Source organism: Cyprinus carpio, chromosome A18, assembly GCF_018340385.1.
Source record: "Cyprinus carpio isolate SPL01 chromosome A18, ASM1834038v1, whole genome shotgun sequence".
Taxonomy (NCBI): Eukaryota; Metazoa; Chordata; class Actinopteri; order Cypriniformes; family Cyprinidae; genus Cyprinus; species Cyprinus carpio.
In genome coordinates this window covers 3,910,588-3,938,073 of record NC_056589.1, presented here as the reverse complement: position 1 = coordinate 3,938,073, position 27,486 = coordinate 3,910,588, and the positions used below count along the sequence as shown (strand labels likewise).

The 27,486-nt window shown below is 42.7% G+C and overlaps 2 protein-coding genes across 2 annotated transcripts in view; one reads left to right on the top strand and one right to left on the bottom strand.

The window, feature by feature from the left end:
- The window catches only part of ppfia1 (PTPRF interacting protein alpha 1), a 31,970-nt gene extending 17,474 nt beyond the window's left edge, over positions 1 to 14,496 (bottom strand). Inside the window, exons 1-16 of the mRNA XM_042774804.1 lie at positions 13,661 to 14,496; positions 9,863 to 10,123; positions 9,353 to 9,454; positions 8,604 to 8,768; positions 8,448 to 8,522; positions 8,270 to 8,371; positions 7,385 to 7,609; positions 7,158 to 7,304; positions 6,524 to 6,658; positions 4,906 to 4,989; positions 4,705 to 4,836; positions 4,243 to 4,305; positions 4,086 to 4,168; positions 3,867 to 4,008; positions 2,960 to 3,183; positions 2,094 to 2,310 (exon numbers count right to left, since the gene is read on the bottom strand). Coding sequence (XP_042630738.1) covers positions 2,094 to 2,310; positions 2,960 to 3,183; positions 3,867 to 4,008; positions 4,086 to 4,168; positions 4,243 to 4,305; positions 4,705 to 4,836; positions 4,906 to 4,989; positions 6,524 to 6,658; positions 7,158 to 7,304; positions 7,385 to 7,609; positions 8,270 to 8,371; positions 8,448 to 8,522; positions 8,604 to 8,768; positions 9,353 to 9,454; positions 9,863 to 10,123 — 2,157 coding nt within the window. The 5' untranslated portion in view covers positions 13,661 to 14,496. The remainder of the gene's footprint in view (positions 1 to 2,093; positions 2,311 to 2,959; positions 3,184 to 3,866; positions 4,009 to 4,085; positions 4,169 to 4,242; positions 4,306 to 4,704; positions 4,837 to 4,905; positions 4,990 to 6,523; positions 6,659 to 7,157; positions 7,305 to 7,384; positions 7,610 to 8,269; positions 8,372 to 8,447; positions 8,523 to 8,603; positions 8,769 to 9,352; positions 9,455 to 9,862; positions 10,124 to 13,660) is intronic.
- A 2,416-nt stretch (positions 14,497 to 16,912) lies between these two features.
- LOC109085652 (suppressor of tumorigenicity 7 protein homolog) overlaps positions 16,913 to 27,486 on the top strand; it is an 18,214-nt gene continuing 7,640 nt past the window's right edge. The window contains exons 1-2 of the mRNA XM_042774803.1: positions 16,913 to 17,068; positions 21,684 to 21,913. Coding sequence (XP_042630737.1) covers positions 21,892 to 21,913 — 22 coding nt within the window. The 5' untranslated portion in view covers positions 16,913 to 17,068; positions 21,684 to 21,891. The remainder of the gene's footprint in view (positions 17,069 to 21,683; positions 21,914 to 27,486) is intronic.

The window sequence follows — 27,486 nt, the reverse complement described above, 5'->3', positions numbered from 1 at the left end:
AAATCTATAAATATACCTAAATTAGGTGTGCTAAATCACACAGAACAGGATGAAGCTGTTATGGTGAAAAATGGAATAAATGTGTTAATTTGTGGAAGCGCTCTGTGATTAGCGCCAAAGGTTTCGATTCACGTGTTTGTGAACCACTGCAACCTCAGCTATATCTGCTGAGCCGTGAACAACGCTGGCTATTACCTGAGCTTTCTGACACATATTCCTGGATTTATTACGTGTGCTGAATTCTGTCTGAGCTGTGTGCTTTTTTCGGTCATTATTTGATCTGTTGTCTGTTAATTGTCTTTTTGTTCTTGTTTTAGTGCTGAATATAGATCATCAAGTCTTAAAGGCATTATTTAAAACTAAATATTAATGAATAATGAAAACCAAGCCGAGGGTTCGTCTGCTGCTGAATCACAGCATGAGTCTGGATGAAGCTGGAGTCCAGAGTAAACAGGCGTGTGGTTTGATCTAAAGGTCTAATTGCTCATTTCCTCGCTGACCCGTCGAGGGAATGGAGCAGGAAGTCCTTCAGTAAACTTCCTGTACAGCTCCAACAGCAGAAAGAAAGTCACAAAGTGTTTTATTTTTGGAAAGCACACGATCATTCGGTCAGTTGTGGGCGATACCTGCACAAGCACGGGAGCACAGGTCAGCAGAGGACTGCTGTACACTACGCCCCGCAGGACACACGGCTCAGAGCGGTAATGCTGGACACACACACACACACACACACACACACACACACACACACATTACAGTACACACACACACATTACACACACACACACACACACACTCCACTACACAACACTCCACACACACACACACACACTCATTACTACACAACGGTCGACACACACACACACACACTCATTACTACACAACATACACAACACACACACACACACACACACACACACACTCATTACTACACAACGCTCAACACACACACACACACACACACACACACACACATTACTACACAACACTCCACACACACACACACACATTACTACACAACACTCCACACACACACACACACACACACATTACTACACACACAAACAAACACAAAAACAAAAAAATACCACCAAACAACTCAAAACACAAAAACACACAATAAAATGTGTAAAAAAGAGGTGAACTACACAACGCTCAACACACACACACACACTCATTACTACACAACACTCCACACACACACACACACACACACACATTACTACACAACACTCCACACACACACACACACACACACACACACCACACTCATTACTACACACAACCACTCACACACACACACTCATTACTACACAAGACTCGACACACACACACACATTACTCGACACACACACACACACACACACACACTCATTACTACACAACACAACCACACACACACAACACACTCATTACTACACAAGACTCGACACACACACACACACACACACACACACACACTCATTACTAACTCGACACTCACACACACACACACACACACACACACACACTCATTACTACACAACGCTCAACACACACACTCATTACTACACAACGCTCGACACACACACACACACACACACACACACTCATTACTACACAACGGTCGACACACACACACACACACTCATTACTAACACACACACACACACACACACACACACAAACTCATTACTACACAACGCTCGACACACACACACACACACACACACACACACACACACACACTCATTACTACACAACGCTCGACACACACAAGAGACATACACAATTGTCACGCGCTGGGTGATATATCGCATGCAATTGTCACGCGCATTTCGTCACTACACAGATGAATCGCTTAAATTTAAAAAGATTAAATGCGCTCTATTTGAAAGCAGGTGATGGCGATTTAGCGGTAATCACGGAACCAGATTTACTGACAAATGCGTGTGACAATTTGCATGCGATATATCACCCACCCTACACACACACACACTCATTACTACACAACGCTCCACACACACACACACACACACACTCATTACTACACAACGCTCGACACACACACACGCTTCCAGTACGTCACAGCGCTCTCGGAGCACACGGCTCACCAGGGTCATGACCCCCATGCGGTCCATCTCTCTGCTGGGGCTGTGTGAGGGCCGGCGGGGCGTGGAGTGACCGGATCCGGGCGGAGAGGAGCTGTGGAAGGAGGGCTGGAAGGACGTCATGGAGCGGAAGCGGCTGTCCAGATCATCTCCGCTGCCCACACGGCTCTCGATCTCCTCGGCTCTCAGCGCGGTGCTCTCCTTCTCCTCCTGGATCATCCTGCAGCCGCACACACACACACACACACACACACACACACACACACACACACACACACACGTCACATCAGCACACAGCGTCTGGAAATCTCAGCGTTTCATGACTCTGACATCTCAGTTATTAGGAAGAATGGTTTCAAGCAGCCAATCACATTCACTTATTTTCAACAATACAAACTGATTCTCATATTCAAACAAACAAAAACAAAACACTCATAATGATGGCATCAGTGGAGCTTTTGCTGGTATAGCTGCTGTTTTTGCCTTGATGACATCTAATGAAAAATAATACATGTCAGAAAATCTGCTTTGTTTTTTACATTTAGTAATATTCAGTTCATCCACAGACCAGTTAATGAGACATCAGAGATGCTATTGTCACAGAATGCTGTCGGTTATATTGACTTCAAAACATAAAACAACAAACAAAAAAATGTTTAAACCGATCATGTCATATTTCGCTTGAATAACATTCCTGTGGCATGCATCCATCTCTCTCTCTCTGCGCGTGTGTGTGTGTGTCCTGTACAGTGCTGACAGATGATACTGCACCAGTACGGTTTAAAGCTCATGCTGTGGCAGCCCAGGTCAGTATGACTCCAAACCCAGTCGTCAGCGAGAGCAGTGAGGGATTGTGGGAAGTGTGTTACCGTATCTCGTTGTTAATGGCGTCCAGCTGGTCCTGCAGCATCAGGGCGAGCGTCTGAGCGTCTGCCTGTCCAGCAGGAGACAGGAGGTCCATGGAGCTGAAGACCGTCTCTCTGTCGTCCTCCACGTCTGACACGTCCATGTCACTCTCGAACGCATGAGCCACGCTAGCCAGAACACTAGCCTGCTGCAGACGGTCCCACTCCTGCTCGTCCAGCGTCTGCACCTGACCACACACACACACACACACACAAAGAAAAAACACACACACAAAACAGGATATAAAAAAGTATTTGTAAAAATACCTTATTACAAAAATAATAAAACTACAATAATAAGCAAAACAAATCAAATAAAACAGGATATAAAAAAGTATTCTATTATTATTAGTTCATTAAATCAAATATGAAAAATAACACACACATTTAATTTAACTAAAAAAAAAACCAAAAAAAAAAAAAAAAAAAAAAATAATTAAATAAAAAAAACCAAACAAAATAAAAAAAAAATCAGCAAGGCAACATTTCTCATTTTAAATTAGTTTAATTTGATGTACTAAAATAAGGAAAACGAAACAAAAATATAACTATACAAAAAAATGAAAAAGAAAACAAAAAATCCAATATAAATAAAACGTGGAAAGGGAAAATATAAAATATAATGAAAAGCAACATATTAATAAAAACTACAACAGTATCCCAGAGATACTAAACTATGACTGCTATGAATGTATTAATATTCCAAGCCCATGCTAGTCGTGTTTATATACACATGTGTTTATATGTGACTGAACTCCACCGTGAATACATCACCATCTGAACTGCAGATGTGTTTTCTGTCTGGATAAGACTTATATATCAGATGCTCAGGGTACAGAAGTGTGTGTTTAGTGTGTGACAGGGTGTTCACCTTCAAGGGCTCGTCCCGCAGCGCAGACACTCGGCCCTTCTGCGGTCGTCTGAGCACCAGCGCGCCGCTGCAGTGACTGTCCATCGCTGAGGACACGGACACCGGGAACCTGAAGTCCGGCGTGCCGCTCGCGTGAGAGCGCCTGCGGGGTATAAAGCCAACATCAGCACAAAGCACAGAGCCGGAGGAGGAGGATCCTCAAGAGAGTCCTGCAGTTACCCATGATGCAGCAGAGAGTTGCTCCTGCTGCGGCCGCGCTCGTGTTCGGTCCTCATGGTCTCGATCTGGATGAGCAGCTGCTCCTGCGGTCACAGATCCACACTCGTGAGCAAACAAATCACAGCGGATCACGAGAGGATGGGCGGCACACACTGACCTTCTCATGATGAGCCTCTTCTATCAGCTTCTTGGTGTGCTCCAGATCCCGGATCAGAGCGTTCTGCGTCACACACACACACACACACACACACACACACACGGAGTCAAACAGAGGCGTGTAGAGGTCAACGGACATGGATTGTTTTGATGGCTGATATATCAGAATATTTAATACAGAGATAGCAGAAACTCATTCAGAACGATTCAAACAAGATTAAAGACAAGTGAAGTCAGGAAAAAATAACAATAAACTAATTTCTACCATAGATAAATACAACAGAACAAATGATAAACTTTCACTCTATTATGGTCACATTTTCTGTTAATCTGTGGATCACATGCGTGCCGAACCGTGGGGTCTGGTCCGTACGGATCAACTACGATCAGGAGCGCTCGGTGTTTGGCCCTGACTGTATTTGTGTTGAGCAGTAGAGATGTGTGACACGTGTGCAGCTCGCACCTTGTCCTCCAGCGCAGACATGCGCTCCTTCAGGTGCAGCTGCAGCCTCTCGTTGGACTCGGACAGCAGTTTGTCCACCGTCTCCGACAGACGCTTGTTGTGCTCTTCGTTCATCTTCTCTCGCTGACGGGCCTAAGAACATCACATCAGAATAAAGCAGCTGCTACAGTGTGTCCGTACACTGGTCTGAAGATCCCTCACCCTGAGCAGCTCCTGGTTCTTCTCCTCCAGCTGAGCCTCCATCTGTCTGAGACGCTCCTCCACGTTCCCGTGACGCTCCTCCGCCTGCGAGAGACACACACGTGAGAAACTACAGCAACCCAAGAGAAAGACAGAGCGGTTCATCATGCTGCGACAGAAGACAAGCGTCTGGAGTTAGTGAAGACAGAGCGACGCGTGAAAGATCTCGACGGTGTTGGGTTCACACGGATGGAATGATGGACTCCTGACAGACGCCAGATCACAGTCACATGACCATCATCAGAACGAATCAGGGATGAGCACAAGCAACTAGTCGAGTACTCGCTGCACAACCAACACGAGTAGTGTACATTTAGCTGTTTCTGCACTGTTTCTGTTAGCAGGTTAAGATGCTGAAACAGACTACTTTTAAAGTGTTCACCAACTAAATGTGGCGTTCACATCACAGTCATTGGGAACTGATTCTTTGACTCAAGTACTTGACTAGAAAACATCCATCCCGAGTCAGAACGACAGCGCGAGCTGGGGTACCTTCATCTGTGAGCGACTGTCCTGAGAGACACCGCACGCAGAGCGCTACACACACACACACAGGAGAGAGAGAGAGAGAGAGAGAGAGAGAGAGACACAGACAGACAGAGCTGTGGTCAACAAGGAAGAGCGGAGCTCTATGAACAGTCATGACACACGATTAAAAAGGAGAAACGGCAGCAGACGACAGGACGGTGAAAACACTGCAGCGGCTTCATTACTCTGCATCTGTGCTGATGCTCCTCCTACATCTGTGTCCATCTCACACATTTCACCAAATAAACTACTACTGTGATTCACCAACTCACTACAGCTCCCTGTGAGGAACACACAGACCGCCGAACACACTCACACTCAGTTATGATGAAATCTCTCAGCCTTTCACTTGATCGGTCATTACAGCTGGTCATCTGAGGTTCAAACAAACCTGCAGGTTGCTGGCTGAGTTTGGTGAAAATCATATTCTGTTGAATACTGCGCACACACAGAAGACGCTTTGAGAAGTGTTTTTCCATGCACAGATCAGCATTAAAACTAATTAAAACCACCTGGACATAACTGTGCACACAGTCCATGTACTCTTGAAGACGTTCACGCTGTTCTACTGCAGACTGCTGACTCCAGTGAACAAACAAACTCAACGCCGATTCAAAACTCTTTCATTTAACGCACAACATTTACAAATAAACCCACATGTTAAACACTCAGATCACATGCAGGTGTTATGAAATTATAAAAAAGTTACAAAAAGAAAACTGAAAAGAGATAATTTGTGAATCCAAACACAAATGACAGTTGTTTTGTGAAGCCAGACACGAGGGAATGTGTGTGTCCTATTTTACATGAAAAATAGATCTAAACAGTTTCGTGATGTGCACCCTAAACAAAAACAAGACGACAACACTGTCACTGTAACATTCTTATCATTAATCAGTGCTCAAATAAAGAAAACAAACAGCTGCTTGCGTCCTCTGAATGGTGTTCCAGGGAGGACGACAGTGTGTGTGTGTGTGTGTGTGTGTGTGTGTGTGTGTGTGTGTGTGTGTGTGTGTGTGTGTGTGTGTGTGTGTGTGTGTGTGAGCCGTACCTTAGTGAGGGCCACGACCCTCTGAGCCAGCTCTGCCTCCACCTCCGGCAGCGTCTCGGCCTTACGCATGGTCTGCTGCAGCTTCTGCTCCGCCAGCTCCAGACGCTCCTGCAGCTGCCGGCTCTTCTCCTCCACCTGCACGCACGCACGCACACACACACACACACACACACACAGGTGTTACACAGGTCACGCGCGCACACACACACACACACACACAGGTCACACACACACACACACACAAAAAAAAAAAAACACACACACACACACACACACACACACAGGTCACACACGGTCGCAAAGCGCACACACACACACACACACACACACAGGTCACACGCACACACACAGGTCACGCGCACACACACAGGTCACGCGCACACACACAGGTCACGCGCACACACACACACACACACACACAGGTCACACACACACACAGGTCACACACACACACACAGGCCAGGTCACACACACACACACACACACACACACACACACACACACACACAGGTCACACACACACACACACACAGGTGTGTCACACACTGCTGCTCTTCAGCTGGTTGGTGGGTAACTGAGTGAATACATGTAACAGCACGCAGTGACAATGATCTGTTTTCTAAGTAACACAGACCTGGCAGACCAGCGAGTCCTTGTTGGCGATCTCGTTCTCCAGTTTGTCGTTGAGGTCGTGCACAGACGTGGCTTCTCTCTGAGCCGCTAGGTAGCGCTTCTCTAGCGTGGTGATCCTCTCCTCCATGTCCTCCTTCTGAGCCACAGACTGAGAGAAACGACAGAAACACGAGGTCATAAACTGCGTCGTTCGATGCGCTCCTCTGGACGGAGGCTCTGCTGTCGTACCTCTCGTAAGTCTCTCTGCAGGCGGCTGTTGATGTCCTCGGACCTGATGAGGTCTTTACGGGCCGTGTCCAGATCCTCCTCCAGCTCAGTGACGCGGCTGCAGAGAGACGCCACGCGCTCCTTCAGGTGCAGGAGCTCCTTACTCTGTCTGTCCATGGCCTCCTGCAGCTCCCCGTCCTTCCCACAATCCTCCTCTGCACCCATAGAGACGTCTGACAAGCGCTGCTGTGAACACACACACCATGCTTTACTCTGGAATGTGAAGACCTCGTGAAACTGAAAGAACGCTTTCTGGTGAATCATTTCATGAAAAAACCATAAAAAAACACTTCTTTTCTCATGTCGAAAGAAAAAGAAAGAAAGCCATTAACTTCAAAGAAATTTGATATATCAATTTGGGAAGAGTACAATTGCTTTCTTTTTTGAAAGAATTTAACTTTCATTCATAATAAACTGATAAGAAAAAAAAGTGACAGTAAAGACTTATATGAAAAGTTTCTATTTTGCAGCAAAACTTTATCATCAAAGAATCCTGAAAAAAGTATCACAGTTTCCTAAAAACACTGTTTCCAACATTGATAATAAATCATGATTTATGAATGATTTCTGAAGATCATGTGACACTGAAGACTGGAGTAATGATGCTGAAAATACAGCTGCACATCACAAAATGAAACAAAGCAGCATTATTTTGCAGCTGTTCAGGTCGTGTTGGAAAGAGCCGGCTCTTATAGAGGCTCTATGTATGATTGTGTTTATATGTGAATACAAGCCTAAATTAAATCAGCGATTATGTCTGTTCAGAAGACTTCAGATTAAAGCACTCGATTCATATCCGCTACTCTCATCGTGTCTCTTTGAGAATGTAAGTCGTGTGGGGTTTACCTTGCCATTAGTGTTCGGTGCTGCATCAGAGCTGTGGTTCACTTCTGCTGACCCATCAATCATCACCCTCTTCAGACTGCCCTGCTCCTTCAGGAACACCAGCTACAAGGAGCCAGAGACAAGCATTAACCCATCGCTGTCCTCACTGTAACACTGTCTGCTCTCGGTCTGGCCTCACCTCTTTATGAGCGGCTGTGAGCTGCTCCTCCAGCATGCTGCATCTCTCCAGAGCCACACGCAGACGCTCTCTCACCTGATCACAACAAACACACCACACATAAAGCACACCCCAAACACGCCCGCGGCACACGCGTGAGCTTCCTGATGCCAGTACCTTCTCATCCAGGGCTTTGTGGTGCTCGAAGAGAGATTTGAGTGCTTTGAGCACCTCCACCTCACTGGAGACGCCGGCGGGAGACTGAGCCTGACGCTTGACTACGGTCATCCTCAGAGACCGCTCGTGACGAGACACCAGACACTCCAGATGCTCCAGCAACAACTGAGATCCCACACAACACAGATCACGCTCAGACTCACACCAAACCACAGGAGAAACACTGCGCATCCAAACAAATCACACTTATCATCATATCAGCCTTAAAATCCTCCAAAAATCCTCATTTTTATGTTTTCATATTTTTATAAAATCTATGCATGTACATTTATAACACTACACTGTATTATATACACAGAAGTGCCGCTGCTGAGGCCGTGTCTATGAGAGTGACGGTGAATTTGTCATTGTTCTCCTCTGACTGCCATTATCCATCTCTCTCTCTATTTTTTCATCTTTTTGAAAATCGTGAAAACACCATCATGGAGTTTTGCAAAAAATACATCTGTGGGAGTCTCCCATTCGCTGCTATAGAGGTTTACCCAACTACGACGACTTCCACTGTTGAGGAAGCCAGAAATGTGAGAAAGGTCCATTACTGTGACGGTGAGGCTAATCTCAGTGCCATTAATGACTGATGATGTTTGACTGTATCGCTAGTATAAAAAAAAAAAAAATAATGTATAAACTAAATAAATAACAAAAACAAACAAATTTGTGCATGTGAATAAATGTGTGTGAGAACTCACGCGTGTGTTGTTTCTCTCTGCTTTCAGCTCAGCGATCTCCTCCTCTCGCTCCAGCAGCTGCTCTCGACACATATTCACTTCCTTCGTAAGAGCAGCAAACTCTTCAGTGTGTGAAACACAAGAAAACAGGATTCTGCTTAAAGTGGCGCACAGTGATCCATCAACTCAAGCAGCACTCAGTGGAACCACACACTGTAATGTCAGTTATACTGTGGGAAGATCTGGTTATTGAAGGAGCAGAAGCCCTTTTTAATTGAAGTGCTGTGACAGATAACACTTGTCACAATCTGCTTGAGTTAGTCTGAAGCACTTCATATCAAGCTTTTGGGTCACTCAGGTGCTGAAGCAGCTCACTCTGTGACTTCTGCTATTTTTCAGAAGTGTTTTATCAGTAGAATTGTGTTTCTCGCTGCTGTAATTTCATGCGACTGTATAGATGATAAAACAGACGGTGGGCTTCTGCTGTTGGTGTGAGCGGCTCCTGACAGACACAGATGAGCCAGCGGTTACCTGCGGCAGGGCGCTGTTGAGCTGTCTCTGCAGCGAGTCTCTCTCGTGGCTGATCTCGTGCAGTTTGCTCTGCGTCACACACAGGTTCTCCTGCGTCTCTCGGAGCGTGTCCAGCAGTCGGTCTCTCTCCTCCAGCATAGACACCATCAGAGACTCAAAGTGGCCCTCAGAGTCCGTCTGCACGGGAGAGCCGGGGCCCAGAGCGCCTCCGTTACTGCCGACCTCCGCCTCGCTGATGGTGGGCATCACCTCGCACATCATCTACACACAGACACACAGCACAGTGTTACCACACTGACAGACCAGACGCTCTGGACTAGACTTTACTAGTTACAAAGACTCTCTGAAGACTGTGTTACTGACTTCTCAGAGCCTGTAAAGTTCCTGGACAGAGAGAGTGAGCGAGCGAGACAGGACAGTAATAAAAAATAAAAAATAAATTTAATTGCCCACTTTGTTTTTATTATGATTTTTTTGCTGTAGTTGCTGTTAGGAAGAATTAAATAACTCTGAAATAACAGAAATAATCTGGTAAAGTGATGTAATTAATGTGGCCATTCAACAAAGTAGTGGAATAATAACATTTAACGAACAGACAGAGTATCAGATCAGTAACAGACTAAGATCAGACACGTAACAGATATAAGATCAGACACGTAACAGATATAAGATCAGACACATAACAGATATAAGATCAGACACGTAACAGATATAAAACAGATATAAGATCAGACACGTAACAGATATAAGATCAGACACGTAACAGATATAAGATCAGATCAGTAACAGACTAAGATCAGACACGTAACAGATATAAGATCAGATCAGTAACAGACTAAGATCAGACACGTAACAGATATAAGATCAGACACGTAACAGATATAAGATCAGACACGTAACAGATATAAGATCAGACACGTAACAGATATAAGATCAGATCAGTAACAGACTAAGATCAGACACGTAACAGATAGAAGATCAGACACGTAACAGATATAAGATCAGATTGGTAACAGATAGAAGATCAGACAGAAGATCAGACACGTAACAGATATAAGATCAGATCAGTGACAGATAGAAGATCAGACACGTAACAGATATAAGATCAGACACGTAACAGATAGAAGATCAGATCAGTGACAGATAGAAGATCAGACACGTAACAGATAGAAGATCAGACACGTAACAGATATAAGATCAGATCAGTGACAGAGAGAAGATCAGACACGTAACAGATATAAGATCAGATCAGTGACAGAGAGAAGATCAGATCAGAGAGAAGATCAGACACGTAACAGATATAAGATCAGACAGTGACAGATAGAAGATCAGACACGAACAGATATAAGATCAGATTGGTAACAGACAGAAGATCCAGAACAGATCAGACACGTAACAGAACAGATATAAGATCAGAGAGTAACAGATAGAAGATCAGATAGAAGATCAGATCACGTAACAGATAGAAGATCAGACAGTAACAGATAGAAGATCAGACAGTGGGCAGATAGAAGATCAGACAGAACAGATATAGATCAGACAGACAGATAGAAGATCAGACAGTGACAGATAGAAGATCAGACACGTAACAGATAAGATCAGATCAGTAACAGATAGAAGATCAGATCAGTGACAGATAGAAGATCAGACACGTAACAGATATAAGATCAGATCAGTGACAGATAGAAGATCAGATCAGTGACAGATAGAAGATCAGACACGTAACAGATATAAGATCAGATTGGTAACAGATAGAAGATCAGACAGAAGATCAGACACGTAACAGATATAAGATCAGATCAGTGACAGAGAGAAGATCAGATCAGTGACAGAGAGAAGATCAGACACGTAACAGATATAAGATCAGATCAGTGACAGAGAGAAGATCAGACACGTAACAGATATAAGATCAGATTGGTAACAGATAGAAGATCAGACAGAAGATCAGACACGTAACAGATATAAGATCAGATCAGTGACAGATAGAAGATCAGACACGTAACAGATATAAGATCAGATCAGTGACAGACAGAAGATCAGATCAGTGACAGAGAGAAGATCAGACACGTAACAGATATAAGATCAGATTGGTAACAGATAGAAGATCAGACAGAAGATCAGACACGTAACAGATATAAGATCAGATCAGTGACAGAGAGAAGATCAGATCAGTGGCAGAGAGAAGATCAGACACGTAACAGATATAAGATCAGATCAGTGACAGATAGAAGATCAGATCAGTGACAGAGAGAAGATCAGATCAGTGACAGAGAGAAGATCACATCAGTGACAGACAGAAGATCAGATCAGTGGCAGAGAGAAGATCAGACACGTAACAGATATAAGATCAGATCAGTGACAGAGAGAAGATCAGATCAGTGACAGATAGAAGATCAGATCAGTGGGCAGAGAGAAGATCAGACACGTAACAGATATAAGATCAGATCAGTGACAGAGAGAAGATCAGATCAGTGACAGAGAGAAGATCAGATCAGTGACAGAGAGAAGATCAGATCAGTGACAGACAGAAGATCAGATCAGTGACAGAGAGAAGATCAGACACGTAACAGATATAAGATCAGATCAGTGACAGACAGAAGATCAGATCAGTGACAGAGAGAAGATCAGACACGTAACAGATATAAGATCAGATCAGTGACAGAGAGAAGATCAGATCAGTGACAGAGAGAAGATCAGATCAGTGACAGAGAGAAGATCAGATCAGTGGCAGAGAGAAGATCAGACACGTAACAGATATAAGATCAGATCAGTGACAGAGAGAAGATCAGATCAGTGACAGACAGAAGATCAGATCAGTGGCAGAGAGAAGATCAGACACGTAACAGATATAAGATCAGATCAGTGACAGAGAGAAGATCAGATCAGTGACAGAGAGAAGATCAGATCAGTGACAGAGAGAAGATCAGATCAGTGGCAGAGAGAAGATCAGACACGTAACAGATATAAGATCAGATCAGTGACAGAGAGAAGATCAGATCAGTGACAGAGAGAAGATCAGATCAGTGACAGACAGAAGATCAGATCAGTGACAGAGAGAAGATCAGATCATGACAGAGAGAAGATCAGATCAGTGACAGAGAGAAGATCAGATCAGTGACAGAGAGAAGATCAGATCAGTGACAGACAGAAGATCAGATCAGTGACAGAGAGAAGATCAGATCAGTGACAGAGAGAAGATCAGATCAGTGACAGAGAGAAGATCAGATCAGTGACAGACAGAAGATCAGATCAGTGGCAGAGAGAAGATCAGACACGTAACAGATAAAAGATCAGATCAGTGACAGAGAGAAGATCAGATCAGTGACAGAGAGAAGATCAGATCAGTGACAGACAGAAGATCAGATCAGTGACAGAGAGAAGATCAGATCAGTGACAGAGAGAAGATCAGATCAGTGACAGAGAGAAGATCAGATCAGTGACAGAGAGAAGATCAGATCAGTGACAGACAGAAGATCAGATCAGTGACAGAGAGAAGATCAGATCAGTGACAGAGAGAAGATCAGATCAGTGACAGACAGAAGATCAGATCAGTGACAGACAGAAGATCAGATCAGTGACAGAGAGAAGATCAGACACGTAACAGATATAAGATCAGATCAGTGACAGATAGAAGATCAGACACTAACAGAGAGAAGATCAGATCAGTGACAGACAGAAGATCAGATCAGTGACAGAGAGAAGATCAGATCAGTGACAGAGAGAAGATCAGATCAGTGACAGACAGAAGATCAGATCAGTGACAGACAGAAGATCAGATCAGTACAGGTGTTTATTTACCTTGATTCTCAGCAGGGTTTGTTTCTCCTCTTCTCTACTGTGTCCAGTTCAATCACAGCTAACACATTTAAAATATCAACTATGACGCAAATTATTCGTCAAGCCATTAAACTTTACGAGATGAGTAAAATGAGTCAGGAATCACTTTTTTAAATTATCTGACGAAGAATAAACGAAACAAATAAAGGAAATAAGCGAGGCCTTTATAATGAATGAGAGCATCACTCATTACTAGAGATCTGAGTCTAAAGTGATGGAGAAGACATCACTGATCAATCAAAGACCCCCGTCAGATTCCCACTGCCATTCACACACCCAAATATAAATATAAATCATATAAATACCAAAATGTTATATATAAATAAACTCCAATAGCGGCCTGCGCTAGTTAGCATTAGCAGCTAAAGTAAGAGGAATCAAAATGATCCTCATGCAAGCGCAGGAATAAAACAATTTAGCCTTCAAAACAAACACTTAAAGCCGACGTTTGATGACGTGTTGTACTATCAAAATATAAATTAAGGAAACGCGTTTATTAGAGTCAATTATTCTGACGCGTCACCATCTAATCCATGAGGAAAAACACCGGGATAAAAGTACGAATCGACCACTTTAAAAGCACAAAGCGCCCTTCAGACGACACTATCCGCAAGAAAAGTCTTCCGTCGGCCGGTTTGAGGTCGAAAAACAACAAATAATGACGAAAAAAAGAGTTAAAACAAAATTTACAGCGAGAGTTTGTCGCTGCTCCAATTTCCTGCGCTCGCGAGAGCTCGGGACGTGCTGACGTCACGACGCCATCCACGAATCCCAGAAGATGCGAGCGCTGCAGCCTGTGCTCTCGGGGACTGAGGAGGCGTTATGTTTTCAGTTATCATAAGAGTCGTGATTTTGGTTTATTTGCTTTATGTAAATATTGCATGCATACATGTAGACGCTTTTCGGTATTTCAAGGTGAAGCTCGTTATAGTCCGAGTCCTTTCTAACTAGAGACTGTCTGTCCCGTCTGAATCATTTTAGTTCTATTTTCGTGACCTTTGTGTAAAATTTATATTTATTTTTTAGTTAAAAAAAATAATAATATCAAACTAATCAAAATGACCTGACACTAAAGTAGAACTGTGTGTAAGTAGTCCTACCAAAGCTTAATTTGTTACATTACATGATAAAAAATGTGACATCGTAAACATGCAAATGTGTTACTTAATTATTAACTTACTACCTTAAAATCTCAGGGGGAAATTGAAATTAATATATTAGGTGAAAGATTCCAAAGACACAGTAATAAATGGTTAAATAACCTACTGAGTGATAATACAAATAAACATGGATGTGTTCATCAGTAGGTGATGCAATGTTGAAATATTGAGAGAGCACTTCTTGGAACTGAAATGATTCTGTAAATCCAGTGCTCTAATGCAGTTTTCTGTGTGATGATATGCCCCTGACTAATGACTGGTGTTTGTGCGAAACTGACAGACTTTCTGACTGTATATAAGCAGTAGGCTATTTTAGAAAAAATAACAAAAAGGAATCAGGGGGAATCAATAAATTATGAATAATTTATTGCTATTGTGTGAATAATATGTAATCTTGTAATCAATAAAAAAGTAACTGTAGTCTGATTATGAGTATTTTAAAATGCAATTTAATCTAATTACAAGTAGGCTACTTAATTTTTGGAATCCGATTACATTTACATTTAGTCATTTTGCAGATGTTTTTATACAAAGCGACTTACGATTGGGGGATATATAAAGCGATTCTTCTTAAAGAGGAAAACAGACACAGGAAGTGCTTGTAATACCAAGTTTTAGACATTGTTCAAATAAGTACAAGCTAGAAAGAGAAGGAATAAATAAAGAGAAAGACAAGTTTTTTTTTTTTTCAAGTCAAGTAGCTTCGAAAGAGATTAGTTTTCAGCTGTCACATGAAAATTGTCAGGGATTCATCATTCCGGATAGGGGTGGGAAGATCACTCCACCAGCCAGGAATGGTGAAGGAGAATGTTCTGGAAAGTGATTTTGAGCCTCTCTGTGATGGTACACCGAGGCGTCACTCACTAGCGGATCGTAGACTTCTGGAGGGGATGTAGATTCTAGTAGTGAGTGGAAGTAGACAGGTGCTGAGCCTGTGGCTGTTCTATATGCAAGCATCAATGTCTTGAACTTGATGTGAGCCGCAACCGGTAGCCAGTGCAAGAAGATAAAGAGAGGTGTAACATGGCCTCTTTTGGGCTCGTTGAAGACCAGTCATGCCGCTGCATTCTGAATCATTTGTAGAGGTTTGATTGTGCTTGATGGAAGTCCAGTCAGAAGAACATTGCAGTAGTCCAGCCTAGAAATGACCAGGGCCTCATGAAGAACATCAGATAACCAGGAGTTAGAAGGAGCAGCCCGTGCTGGCTTGGTGGAGAGAGGACATATATCATCTAGACAAGAGGTTAAAGAGGAGCATAAAGTGTCCGTTGCTGTATTCACATCGAGAGATGAGAGATGGGTCGGTGAGTGAAGAGAGGAGGATACTACGGAGGAAAGATGGGAGGGGGACAGGGAGCGTAGGTTTAGTTTAAAAGTAACCGGAATAGGTGTTGGTGGGACACAGGTAACAAAATGTAGTCTAAATGTAATGAAGAAATGGTCAGAGATATGTAGGGGTTTTACCAGAATGTTGTCTGCAGTACAACTGTGTAAATTAAGTCAAGAAGCTTGTCTGATTTGTGTGTGCTTGTAGTGTTAAATCGTTTGAGATCGATTACATAATCCAGATTACATTTAATGAGTTAACCAGATCTGTCCAAGACTTACTGGACTTTCTTATTGAACCACGTGATACAATATGGACACAGGGACGAACACATTGAATTTGAATAATATTTAATTAAAAATCAAATAATTATATTGATTAAAAAAAATAAAGAGAAGTCACCTCAGACTGTTTCCATAGGTTTTGAGTTTGCAATTTTGAATACCTGTTTACTGATTCAAACAGACAAAAACAGTGTTTAAAAGCCATTTGATTCTCTTTTGGTGAGTAAAGAAACGCCACTTTAAGATAAAACGCCTCCTGCAGTTACTGTTCTTTGACAAATTTGACAAAATAATAAAAAAGGTTCAGACTAATCTCAACCACATTGCCTTATTTGTATAAAAACACTGTATTCAAAACACTGTAATCCCCAGTCACTAGATATATAAACAATAAAACAACATGATCATTTCAGAAAGAACGATCTTCACCAGTGGGCGGCGCTCTCGTCATACTAAAGGGCGGGGCCCGTGTTAATGGGGCGGGGTCTATCGTGAGTGGGCGTGTCTTCACCGTGTGTCATGTCTGCTGTCTTTCTTTCTTCTTTGCTGCTGTTTTCTGTCGCGCCACGTTGATCGAGCGATCCTCATCAGACTGCAGGTGAGAGCTAAACATGATGAACGAGCGAAAACAGATAAAACACGCACTGCTGCTCGTTATCTGTCTCATTATATTCTCTCTCTCGCGCTTTCTGAACTTTTTGAACGTGGTGTTGTGTGTTAGCAATGCTAACTGTGCATGTAAAGTGATGAACACGAATATCTGCGATTAATCAAGTGTTTATGAGCGTTAATAAGTGTCTTTCTCCCGCTGTATTTTTATACATCGTTTATTAATAAGTTTAAAGATCGAACAGATCAACCGAGTTCCTGAATAACAAGACGACACGTGTCAGTACAGACCTCGTGTTATTATTGTTATTATTATTATTATTATTATTGATTATTATTCAGCTGTTGTAGTTTAAGTGTGCTGCTTTAGTCTGGCATGGACATGAAGTGACCCATCTGAGTAACTGAGAAGTGAAATGAGTCAGATCTGAGCAGAAGTGAGACTCCAGCAGGATGGGTTTGGTTTTGTCTGCTGTGTTCAAATGATCTTTAAAATCTCCCCAGACTTCCTTTCTTCTGTAAAAGAAGAGATGTTGAAGAATGTTGGGAACCAAAGCATATGAGGTTGACTTTGTGTGGACTGAAGATAGACACACCGGTGTGGGAGTACATTATAATAATATTAATACAGTGAGCATGTCAAACAGATGATTGATTCTTCACATAGTGAAATGTGCTCATATTAATGAGTTGAAGTACTAGCTTACACTCCTGACCGATTCATTTATCTATCGCACCTTTCTGTTATGTTTTATTTAAAGTTTTGATGTTTAGGGGTGGCAGAAAGCCATTGTGATACCATAATGAGGAAATAAAAACTAATTAAAATAAATAGATTATTGAGAAGAAAAGCTTGAGTACTTTGGCATCATCGATTACTATTGTTTCTGCTTCAGGTGTTATTAATATTTGAAGATCTCCAGCTGTGTGCTGCAGACGTCATCATCAGACCGTTTTATGACTAGTCGAGGTTAGTTATAAAATCTCATGCAGTGCAACTTCATAAGAGCATAGTACTTGTGAATCAATAATCTGTAATAAATGTGAAACAGATCTTGTTATGAACTTGGTGGTGAACATCAAGAGCGACTGGATTAATTTCTTTATTATGGACACTCCAGGAATGAGCGTGCAGGATTTAACATGGGTTAATAACTTAATAATGCATCAGGAACAAACTAACATGCATCACCAGTGAACAGGTCACCTGAACATAGATGGAGATTTAAAACATTGTAGTTTTAGCACCGCTTTGTTGCTTTCAAACCCAGATAAAATAGCATGGACAGGCTGATGAGGCGAGTCACTGGAGAGATGGTGTTGTCTTTATAATAGTGTTAATGCTGGTGAAGTGTGTGTGTTTGTCTTGCCCCTCATGTTTCTGGGGTGTGTTCCAGAAAGCAGGGTTAACTGAGCGTGAACTAAACCCTGAACTCTCGCTTGATTAAACCCAAACCTTGCTCCAGGTATGTGGCTCCAAACCGCGTCCGGGAGTCAGAGAGCGTTCCTGGTTAAGACTCGAGACATTCTCAACAGAGCGACGAGTCACTATGGAAACAGACACTGTTTCTTTCTTCTTCTTTTGTTCAGTGGTCGATTACATGATTCGTTCATAGCGCCACCTAACTGATGGCTGTGCAACCAATTTTATTTTTTTCCATTTAATCTTTAATCCTTCAGAATGTGAATTATATTGTTTGTTTGATGCTAGTTATATATTAAGTCATATCAGATATTTATTTTGATTATAGAAAATGCCGATCCATGTGTGAGATGATATTATAAAATTGAATTAATAAATATATATAATATAATAAAGTAAACATTAGCTTGTCAGTGTTTTATAATTTATACAGATAACTGTTATATATGTCAATAAAATAAATAATAACCATATTAGAATAATTACCGTATTTGTTACTTATATTAGCGCTTCATCACTACCATATCATACATATACATGTAATAGGCTATATTAGTTATTGTAATATTATATCTTGTTGTGCGCTATCTGAAGGCTCGTCAGTGAAGTGAACTAACACTGGAACAGAAGGTGATCTTCAGAGAGCAAGTTGCTATGGTTACTAACCTACCCTGAAAGTAACCTCCGGTTTAGGAACTGAAAGCTGAGGTTATCTGCTCTCTTATCCTCAAACATACCTGTGTGTCTCAGAACCTGCTTTATGGAATACCCCCCCCGCTTTAGTGTGGATTCAGTTAATCTCTTCTTGTGTGAGTGTCAGTGTGTGTGCGTGCGTGCGTGTCAGTGTGTGTGTGTGTGCGTGTGTGTCTGCGTGTGAGTGTGTGTGTGTGTGAGTGTCAGTGTGTGTGTGCGTGTGTGTGAGTGTGTGTGTGAGTGTCAGTGTGTGTGTGTGCGTCTGTGTGTGTCAGTGTGTGTGTGTGTGCGTGTGTGTCTGCGTGTGAGTGTGTGTGTGTGTGAGTGTCAGTGTGTGTGTGCGTGTGTGTGAGTGTGTGTGTGTGAGTGTGTGTGTGTGTGTGTGCGTGTGTGTGTGTGTGCGTGCGTGTGTGTGTGTGTGAGTGTGTGTGAGTGTCAGTGTGTGTGTGAGTGTCAGTGTGTGTGTGTGCGTGTCAGTGTGTGTGTGTGCGTCTGTGTGTGTGTGAGTGTCAGTGTGTGTGTGCGTGTGTGTGAGTGTGTGTGTGAGTGTCAGTGTGTGTGTGTGTGTGTGTGTGAGAGTTTCAGTGTGTGTGTGTGTGTGTGTGTGTGTGAGTGTCAGTGTTTGAGTGTGTGAGTGTCAGTGAGTGTGTGTGTGTGTGTGAGTGTCAGTGTGTGTGTGTGCGTCTGTGTGTGTGTGGTGTGAGAGTCAGTGTGTGTGTGTGAGTGTGTGTGTGTGAGTGTGTGTGTGAGTGTCAGTGTGTGTGTGTGCGTGTCTGTGTGTGTGCGTGCGTGTGTGTGAGTGCGTGTGTGTGTGTGAGTGAGTGAGTGTGTGTGAGTGTCAGTGTGTGTATGTGTGCGTGTGTGTGCATGCGTGTCAGTGTGTGTGCGTGTCAGTGTGTGTATGTGTGTGTGTGTGCGTGCGTGCGTGTGTGCGTGCGTGTGTGTGTGCGTGCGTGTGTGTGAGTGTCAGTGTGTGTATGTGTGCGTGCGTGTCCTAAGGAAGGTGGATGACCTAGTGTGTGTGTCAGTGTGTGTGTGTGTGTGTGTGTGAGTGTCAGTGTGTGTGTTTGTGTGCGTGTGTATCAGTGTATGTGTGTGTGTGTGTGTTTATGTGTGTGTGTGTGCGTGCGTGCGTGTGTGTGTGTGTGTGTGTGTGTGTGTGTGTGTGCGTGCGTGTGTGTGAGTGTCAGTGTGTGTATGTGTGCGTGCGTGTGTGTGTGTGTGCGTGCGTGTGTGTCAGTGTGTGTGTGTGTCAGTGTGTATGTGTTTGTGTGTGTGTGTGTTTGTGTGCGTGTGTATCAGTGTATGTGTGTGTGTCAGTGTGTGTTTGCACGTGTGTGTGTTTGCGCATGTGTGTGTGTGTACGTATGTGTTTGCGTGAGTGTCAGTGTGTGTGTGTGTGTGTGTGTGTTTGCGTGTGTGTGTTTGTGTGCGTGTGTATCAGTGTATGTGTGTGTTTGTGTGTACGTGTGTATCAGTGTGTGTCAGTGTGTGTGTGCATGTGTGTGTGTGTCAGTGTGTGTGTGTGCATGTGTGTGTGTCAGTGTGTGTGTGTGTGTGTCAGAGTGTGTGTGTGTGTGTGCGTGCGTGTTTGCATGTGTGTCAGTGTGTGGGTCAGTATATGTGCATGTGTGTGTCAGTGTGTGTGTGTCTGTGTGTGTGTTTGCGCGTGCGTGTGTGTACGTGTGTGTTTGCGTGTGTATCAGTGTGTGCGTGTCAGTGTATGGGTGCGTGTGTGTCTGTGTGTGTATCAGTTTGTGTGTCTGTGTGCGTATGTGTTTGTGTCAGTGTGTGTGTGTTTGCATGTTTGTTAGTGTGTCTGTGTCAGTGTGTGTGTTTGCGTGTGTGTCAGTTTGTGTGTATGTGTGCGTGTCTGTTTTTGTCAGTGTATGTGTGTGTGTGTGTCAGTGTGTGTTTGGGCGTGTGTGTGTTTGCGCGCGTGTGTGAGTGTGTGTCTGTGTATCAGTGTGTGTCACTGTGTGTGTGTGTGTGTGTGTCAGTGTGTGTTTGTGTGTCAGTGTGTGTGTGTGTGTGTGTGTGTGTGTGTGTGTGTGTGCGTCTGTGTCAGTGTGTGTGTGTGTGTGCGTCTGTGTCTGTGTCTGTGTCAGTGTGTGTCTGTGTCAGTGTGTGTCAGTGTGTGTGTGTGTGTTTGCGTGTGTGTCTGTGTCAGTGTGTGCGTGTGTGTGTGTGTGTGTGTGTGTTTGCGTGCGTGTGTGTGTGTGTGTGTGTGTGTGTGTGTGTGTGTGTGTGTGTGTTTGCGTGTGGGTGTCAGTGTGTGTTCATGTGTGTCAGTTTGTGTGTATGTGTGCGTGTGTGTCAGTGTCAGTGTGTGCGCGCGCTGTGATTGGTCGGTTCCTCGTCCTCCTCTCTCCATCATCACCATCAGTCTGTCAGCCGCTGGTCGTTTGCTCGCTGTTTCTCGGCTCGTGACGTCACTGAGTGTTTGCTGAGCTTTTGTCTTGACCTGAACACTGGCTCTGGTCTGCAGCGCTCCGGATCGGATCGGATCGGGTCGGACAGACGCACGCGGCGCTGGAGCTGGAGAGGCTGCTGACGGCCGCAGCTTTAATGCAGCAGGAGGATCAGCATCTGGCGCGGTTGGTTGCATTGTGCGTTGATGACCCCTGCTGTGTAGCCGCTCACCCCACCCCCGTCTCCCCTCTCTCTCTTTCTCCATCACAGCTCCTGGATCAGCCATGTTTGGCACCGAGTCCTCATGTAAGTAGCCCATCCTCCACCGCGGCTCTCTTTATCCTGCATGTATTGTGCTCTGGCGCTCGTCTGCCTGAGGCGTTTCTGTGCGTTTGCTGTGTGTTGTGCTGGATGTGAAGGCCAGGCTGTGTTAGATTCCCCTTACATAAACAGTGATGCGCTCGCACACCTGCGCTTCTGCTCTTAATCATCACCTCGTCTGACCCGAGTCTTCTGGCTGATGTTCTCTGAGCTGACGAGCGTCCAGATAAACGCTCAAATGCACAGCGTTGCTCGTGCTGCTCATTTAGTGATGTTTTGTGAGTTTGAGGCCTGCTTCCCTGAACATCCTCAACGCTGTGCTTTTGCAGTTATTCTCCCAGACTTCCTGTTGTGCTGTTTGAAGCATCTGAGTGCTGTGTTTGTGTGTTATTCATCATACGGTACCAGCATATCACCAGCACTCGTTTAGAGATATGTGTGTGTTTGTGTGGCTGATGCTCAGTTCATCGAGAAATTCAAGCACTTTTCAGTGACTTTCAAGTATCTCACACAACTGTTTCTAAAAACCTCTTAAAAGGATCCAATTTAAGTGTTCTTTTTTAATGGAATGACAAAAATATACAAACAATATTTGGCAAACAAACAATAAGCCTGTTTAAAATATAAAAAAAAAAAAGACATCAAATTATCACAATAACAAGCAGATGGCAGCAGAGGAGCACTTATTGGCTTATTAGTCCTTCATTTCCACTTTTTTGCATTATATTTTGATATTATAAAATCATTATTATAAAATATCAAATCAGCAAGAAAATAAAATTTGTCAAAAGTTTTGTGCATTGTTTGCGTATGAAGTAAGAAAAGTCACAGAGTGCCTTGAAAAAACACAAACTTTGCTTTAATTTGCAACAGAATCACAGAGCGCTCCTTTTATAATCACTGAAGTATAATACAGTATAATACTATAGAAGAATAATGGTACATTTAATAAGAGTAGAATATAAAAATTTGATTCTGCATTTTATTGTTCTTAATAGATTTTGTGTGCTTGCCAACTCAGACTGGTGCTTTACTGTCAAATGTACTTTACCAAGAAATAAATAAGTAGTTTTGTTACTATTGCAAAACAATAGTAATTTTATGATTAAATTATCTTTATTTTTAATACTTCCACACAACACCATCACCCAAAGCGCCGGTGCCACCGCTCACAAATGTTAGTCTGGAGCCCTGATTTTTGATTCAATCTGTTTCTGAGCACATGCAGGCTGATCATTGATTAATGATTTTTTTTGTGTGTTTGTTTGTTTTTCATTTATTTGACAAAAAACACATCAAAAAAACAAAACTACAATTATAATATAAAAAATACATTAAAAAATTAAAATATTATAAAAATTAAAAAAATATCCTAACTAAACAAAAACCCACAAAACAAACCAGTAACAGACGTTAAAAGCCAAGCATACTCGGAATTCGTGCTCTGCTTTTAACCCATCCAAAGTACACACACACACCGTGAACACACACCCGGAGCAGTGGGCAGCCATTTATGCTGCGGCGCCCGGGGAGCAGTTGGGGGTTCGGTGCCTTGCTCAAGAGCACCTCAGTCGTGTTATTGAGGGTGGAGAGAGCACTGTACATGCACTCCCCCCACCTACAATTCCTGCCGGCCCGAGACTCAAACTCACAACCCTTGGATTGCGAGTCCGACTCTCTAACCATTAGGCCACGACTTCCCCCATATTCACATAGCTGTGAATATCTGTTAATCTGTAATGTATTTCTGTGATGTGCAGCTGTATTTTCAGCATCATTACTCCAGTCTTCAGTGTCACATGATCTTCAGAAATCATTCTAGTATACTGATTTGCTGCTCTTGTCGATTATTATCAATGTTGAAAACAGTTGTGCTGCACAATATTCCTCTGAAAACTGTTATACGTTTTATTTTTCAGGATTCATAGATGAATAGGAAGTTGAAAAGAACAGCATTTATTTGAAATAGAAACCTTTTGTCACATTATAAATGTTTTACTGTCACTTCTGATCAATCTTCTGCATCCTAAATGAATAAAAGTATTATTTTCTTTAAAACATAAAATTTACTGACCCCATATCATATGATGAGTAATTTGATTGGACTGGTCTGATGGGTAGTTTTTATTGTTGGACTGGTCTGATGGTTAGTTTGTGGGGGTGTGACAATAAATCGATTCGTGAATAGATTTTCAGAATTCATTTGTGATTCTCTCTTGAACCGATTATGAGCTTAGTTTTTAACAGTAGATGGCACGGCTTACTTTAGAAACAGCCGTACTTTGCTTGCTTCCAGTCCTTACACACCACTTGAACCTAAAATAATAAATCATAAAGTTTGAAAAGTTTGAAGCGAATTACAAGTGTTCACAGTGGGCTGTGTTTACATTAATCTTTTGTCATAAAAACATAAAAGCCGAGGTGCAAGTACATCTAACCACTTACATTACTCAGCCGAATGCACAAGCACTCTTCTTCATGAGCTGTGTGGTTAATAACTAGCTTAGAGCACCATCTGCTGTTAAAAACTAAGCTCATAATTGGTTCCAGAGAGAATCGCGATTTTTTTTTTCAGAAAGTCGAAAGCATTCAGAAAGTCACAGAATCGATCCACAAATCCATTTATCGTTGCATCCCTAGCAGTTTTGATTGTTGGGCTGGTCTGAAGGGTAGTTTTGATTGTCGGTCTGGACTGATGGGTAGTTTTGATTGGTGGACTGGTCTGATGGGTAATTTTGATTTGCAGACTGGTCTGATGGGTAATTTTGATTTGCAGACTAAATGATGGGTAGTTTTGATTGGTGGACTGGTCTGATGGGTAATTTTGATTTGCGGACTAAATGATGGGTAGTTTTGATTGGTGGACTGGCATGATGGGTAGTTTTGATTGTCAGACTGGTCTGATGGGTAATTTTGATTTGCAGACTAAATGATGGGTAGTTTTGATTGGTGGACTGGTCTGATGGGTAATTTTGATTTGCGGACTAAATGATGGGTAGTTTTGATTGTCGGACTGGTCTGATGGGTAGTTTTGATTGGTGGACTGGTCTGATGGGTAGTTTTGATTTGCGGACTAAATGATGGGTAGTTTTGATTGTCAGACTGGTCTGATGGGTAATTTTGATTTGCAGACTAAATGATGGGTAGTTTTGATTGTCAGACTGGTCTGATGGGTAATTTTGATTTGCGGACTAAATGATGGGTAGTTTTGATTGGTGGACTGGTCTGATGGGTAGTTTTGATTGTCAGACTGGTCTGATGGGTAATTTTGATTTGCGGACTAAATGATGGGTAGTTTTGATTGGTGGACTGGTCTGATGGGTAGTTTTGATTGTCAGACTGGTCTGATGGGTAATTTTGATTTGCGGACTAAATGATGGGTAGTTTTGATTGGTGTACTGGCATGATGGGTAGTTTTGATTAAATGACTGGTCTGATGGGCAGTTTTGATTGGTGGACTGGTCTAATGGGCACTTACTATTCTTATACAAAATTTTGATTGGCGGACTGGTCTGATGGGCATGATGGGCAGTTTTGATTGGCGGACTGGTCTGATGGGTAGTTTTGTTGTTGGACTGGTCTGATGGGCAGTTTTGATTGGCGGACTGGTCTGATGGGCAGTTTACTGGCATGATGTCTGATGGGTAGTTTTGATTGTCGGACTAAATGATGGGTAGTTTTGATTGGCGGACTGGCATGATGGGTAGTTTTGATTGTCGGACTAAATGATGGGTAGTTTTAATTGGCGGACTGGCATGATGGGTAGTTTTGATTGTTGGACTAAATGATGGGTAGTTTTGATTGTCAGACTGGTCTGATGGGTAGTTTTGATTTGCGGACTAAATGATGGGTAGTTTTGATTGGCGGACTGGCATGATGGGTAGTTTTGATTGTCAGACTGGTCTGATGGGTAGTTTTGATTGGCGGACTGGCATGATGGGTAGTTTTGATTGGCGGACTAAATGATGGGTAGTTTTAATTGGCGGACTGGCATGATGGGTAGTTTTGATTGGCGGACTGGCATGATGGGTAGTTTTGATTGGCGGACTAAATGATGGGTAGTTTTAATTGGCGGACTGGCATGATGGGTAGTTTTGATTGTTGGACTAAATGATGGGTAGTTTTGATTGTCAGACTGGTCTGATGGGTAGTTTTGATTTGCGGACTAAATGATGGGTAGTTTTGATTGGCGGACTGGCATGATGGGTAGTTTTGATTGTCAGACTGGTCTGATGGGTAGTTTTGATTGTCAGACTGGTCTGATGGGTAGTTTTGATTGGTGGACTAAATGATGGGTAGTTTTGATTGGTGGACTAAATGATGGGTAGTTTTGATTGGTGGACTAAATGATGGGTAGTTTTGATTGGCGGACTGGTCTAAATGGCAGTTTTGATTGGTGGACTAAATGATGGGTAGTTTTGATTGGTGGACTAAATGATGGGTAGTTTTAATTGTCAGACTGGTCTGATGGGCAGTTTTGATTGGCGGACTGGTCTGATGGGTAGTTTTGTTGTTGGACTGGTCTGATGGGCAGTTTTGATTGGCGGACTGGTCTGATGGGTAGTTTTAATTGGCAGACTGGTCTGATGGGAGTTTGAGCTTGTTTCCCAGTGTGGACTGGTGTTGGTGAATGTGGCCTGTATCAGTGGTCTTCATGAATGGAGTGTCTGTGTTGGAGTGGCTCTCTCAGCTGAATGAATGAGCGCAGCTGCTGTCTGTCGGCTGCCGTGTGTTTGACTGAGTGAAACCGAGCGACTGACCAATTGTCAGTCAGATGTGCCGTCACATGATCTCCTGTCACTCTCATTGACTGAAAGGGAATGCTCACACAAAAATAAAACGTCCCTTCTGTGGAACATAGAAGATATTTTGAAGAAAGATTCAACTGCTTTTGTCTGTACAGAGAAAGTCAGTGATCTTCTTTTGTGTTTGACAGAAGAAAGACATCATGAGGGAGAGTAAATGATGACAGAAAGAGGATTTTCCTCTCGTTTGGTTGTGTGATCTGCTGTCTGTCTCTTCATTCAGATGTGATAGTGCTGCTGAAATGATGGAAGACCTGCAGCTGCAACAACTCATAGAAAACCATAATGAAGATAATCAATAATCAGTTTGATTATACACTGAGAATGTGATGTAAATGTAATATAATTACTATGTTTAGATGATTGTGTATGTACTCCTCGTACAAGTTAATATTTAGTCTGTGCTTTTGTTTTAATCATTTTCAAATGAGTGATTTTAACTTATACTTTAAACTGGTAAGCAATCATTTGTTTTGAAATGTAATGTTTTAAACCCTATTTTCCATGTAATGTATAGCACAAATTACACAGATACGTTCACTGTATTTGTCTTTATAGCCTTCATATTCCTCATTGTTTGGAGGACAACACTGGGCAGAATGTTGGGGGATTTTTCATCTGATTAATTGATTAATCAAAGAAAAAACTGAGAGGTTAATGGTTAGTTGCAGCTCTGTTGATCACGCAGACAGATTGACAGGTTCAGTGATGTTCGCTCATCTCACTCTCGACTTCATGTCTTTATTTAATCTT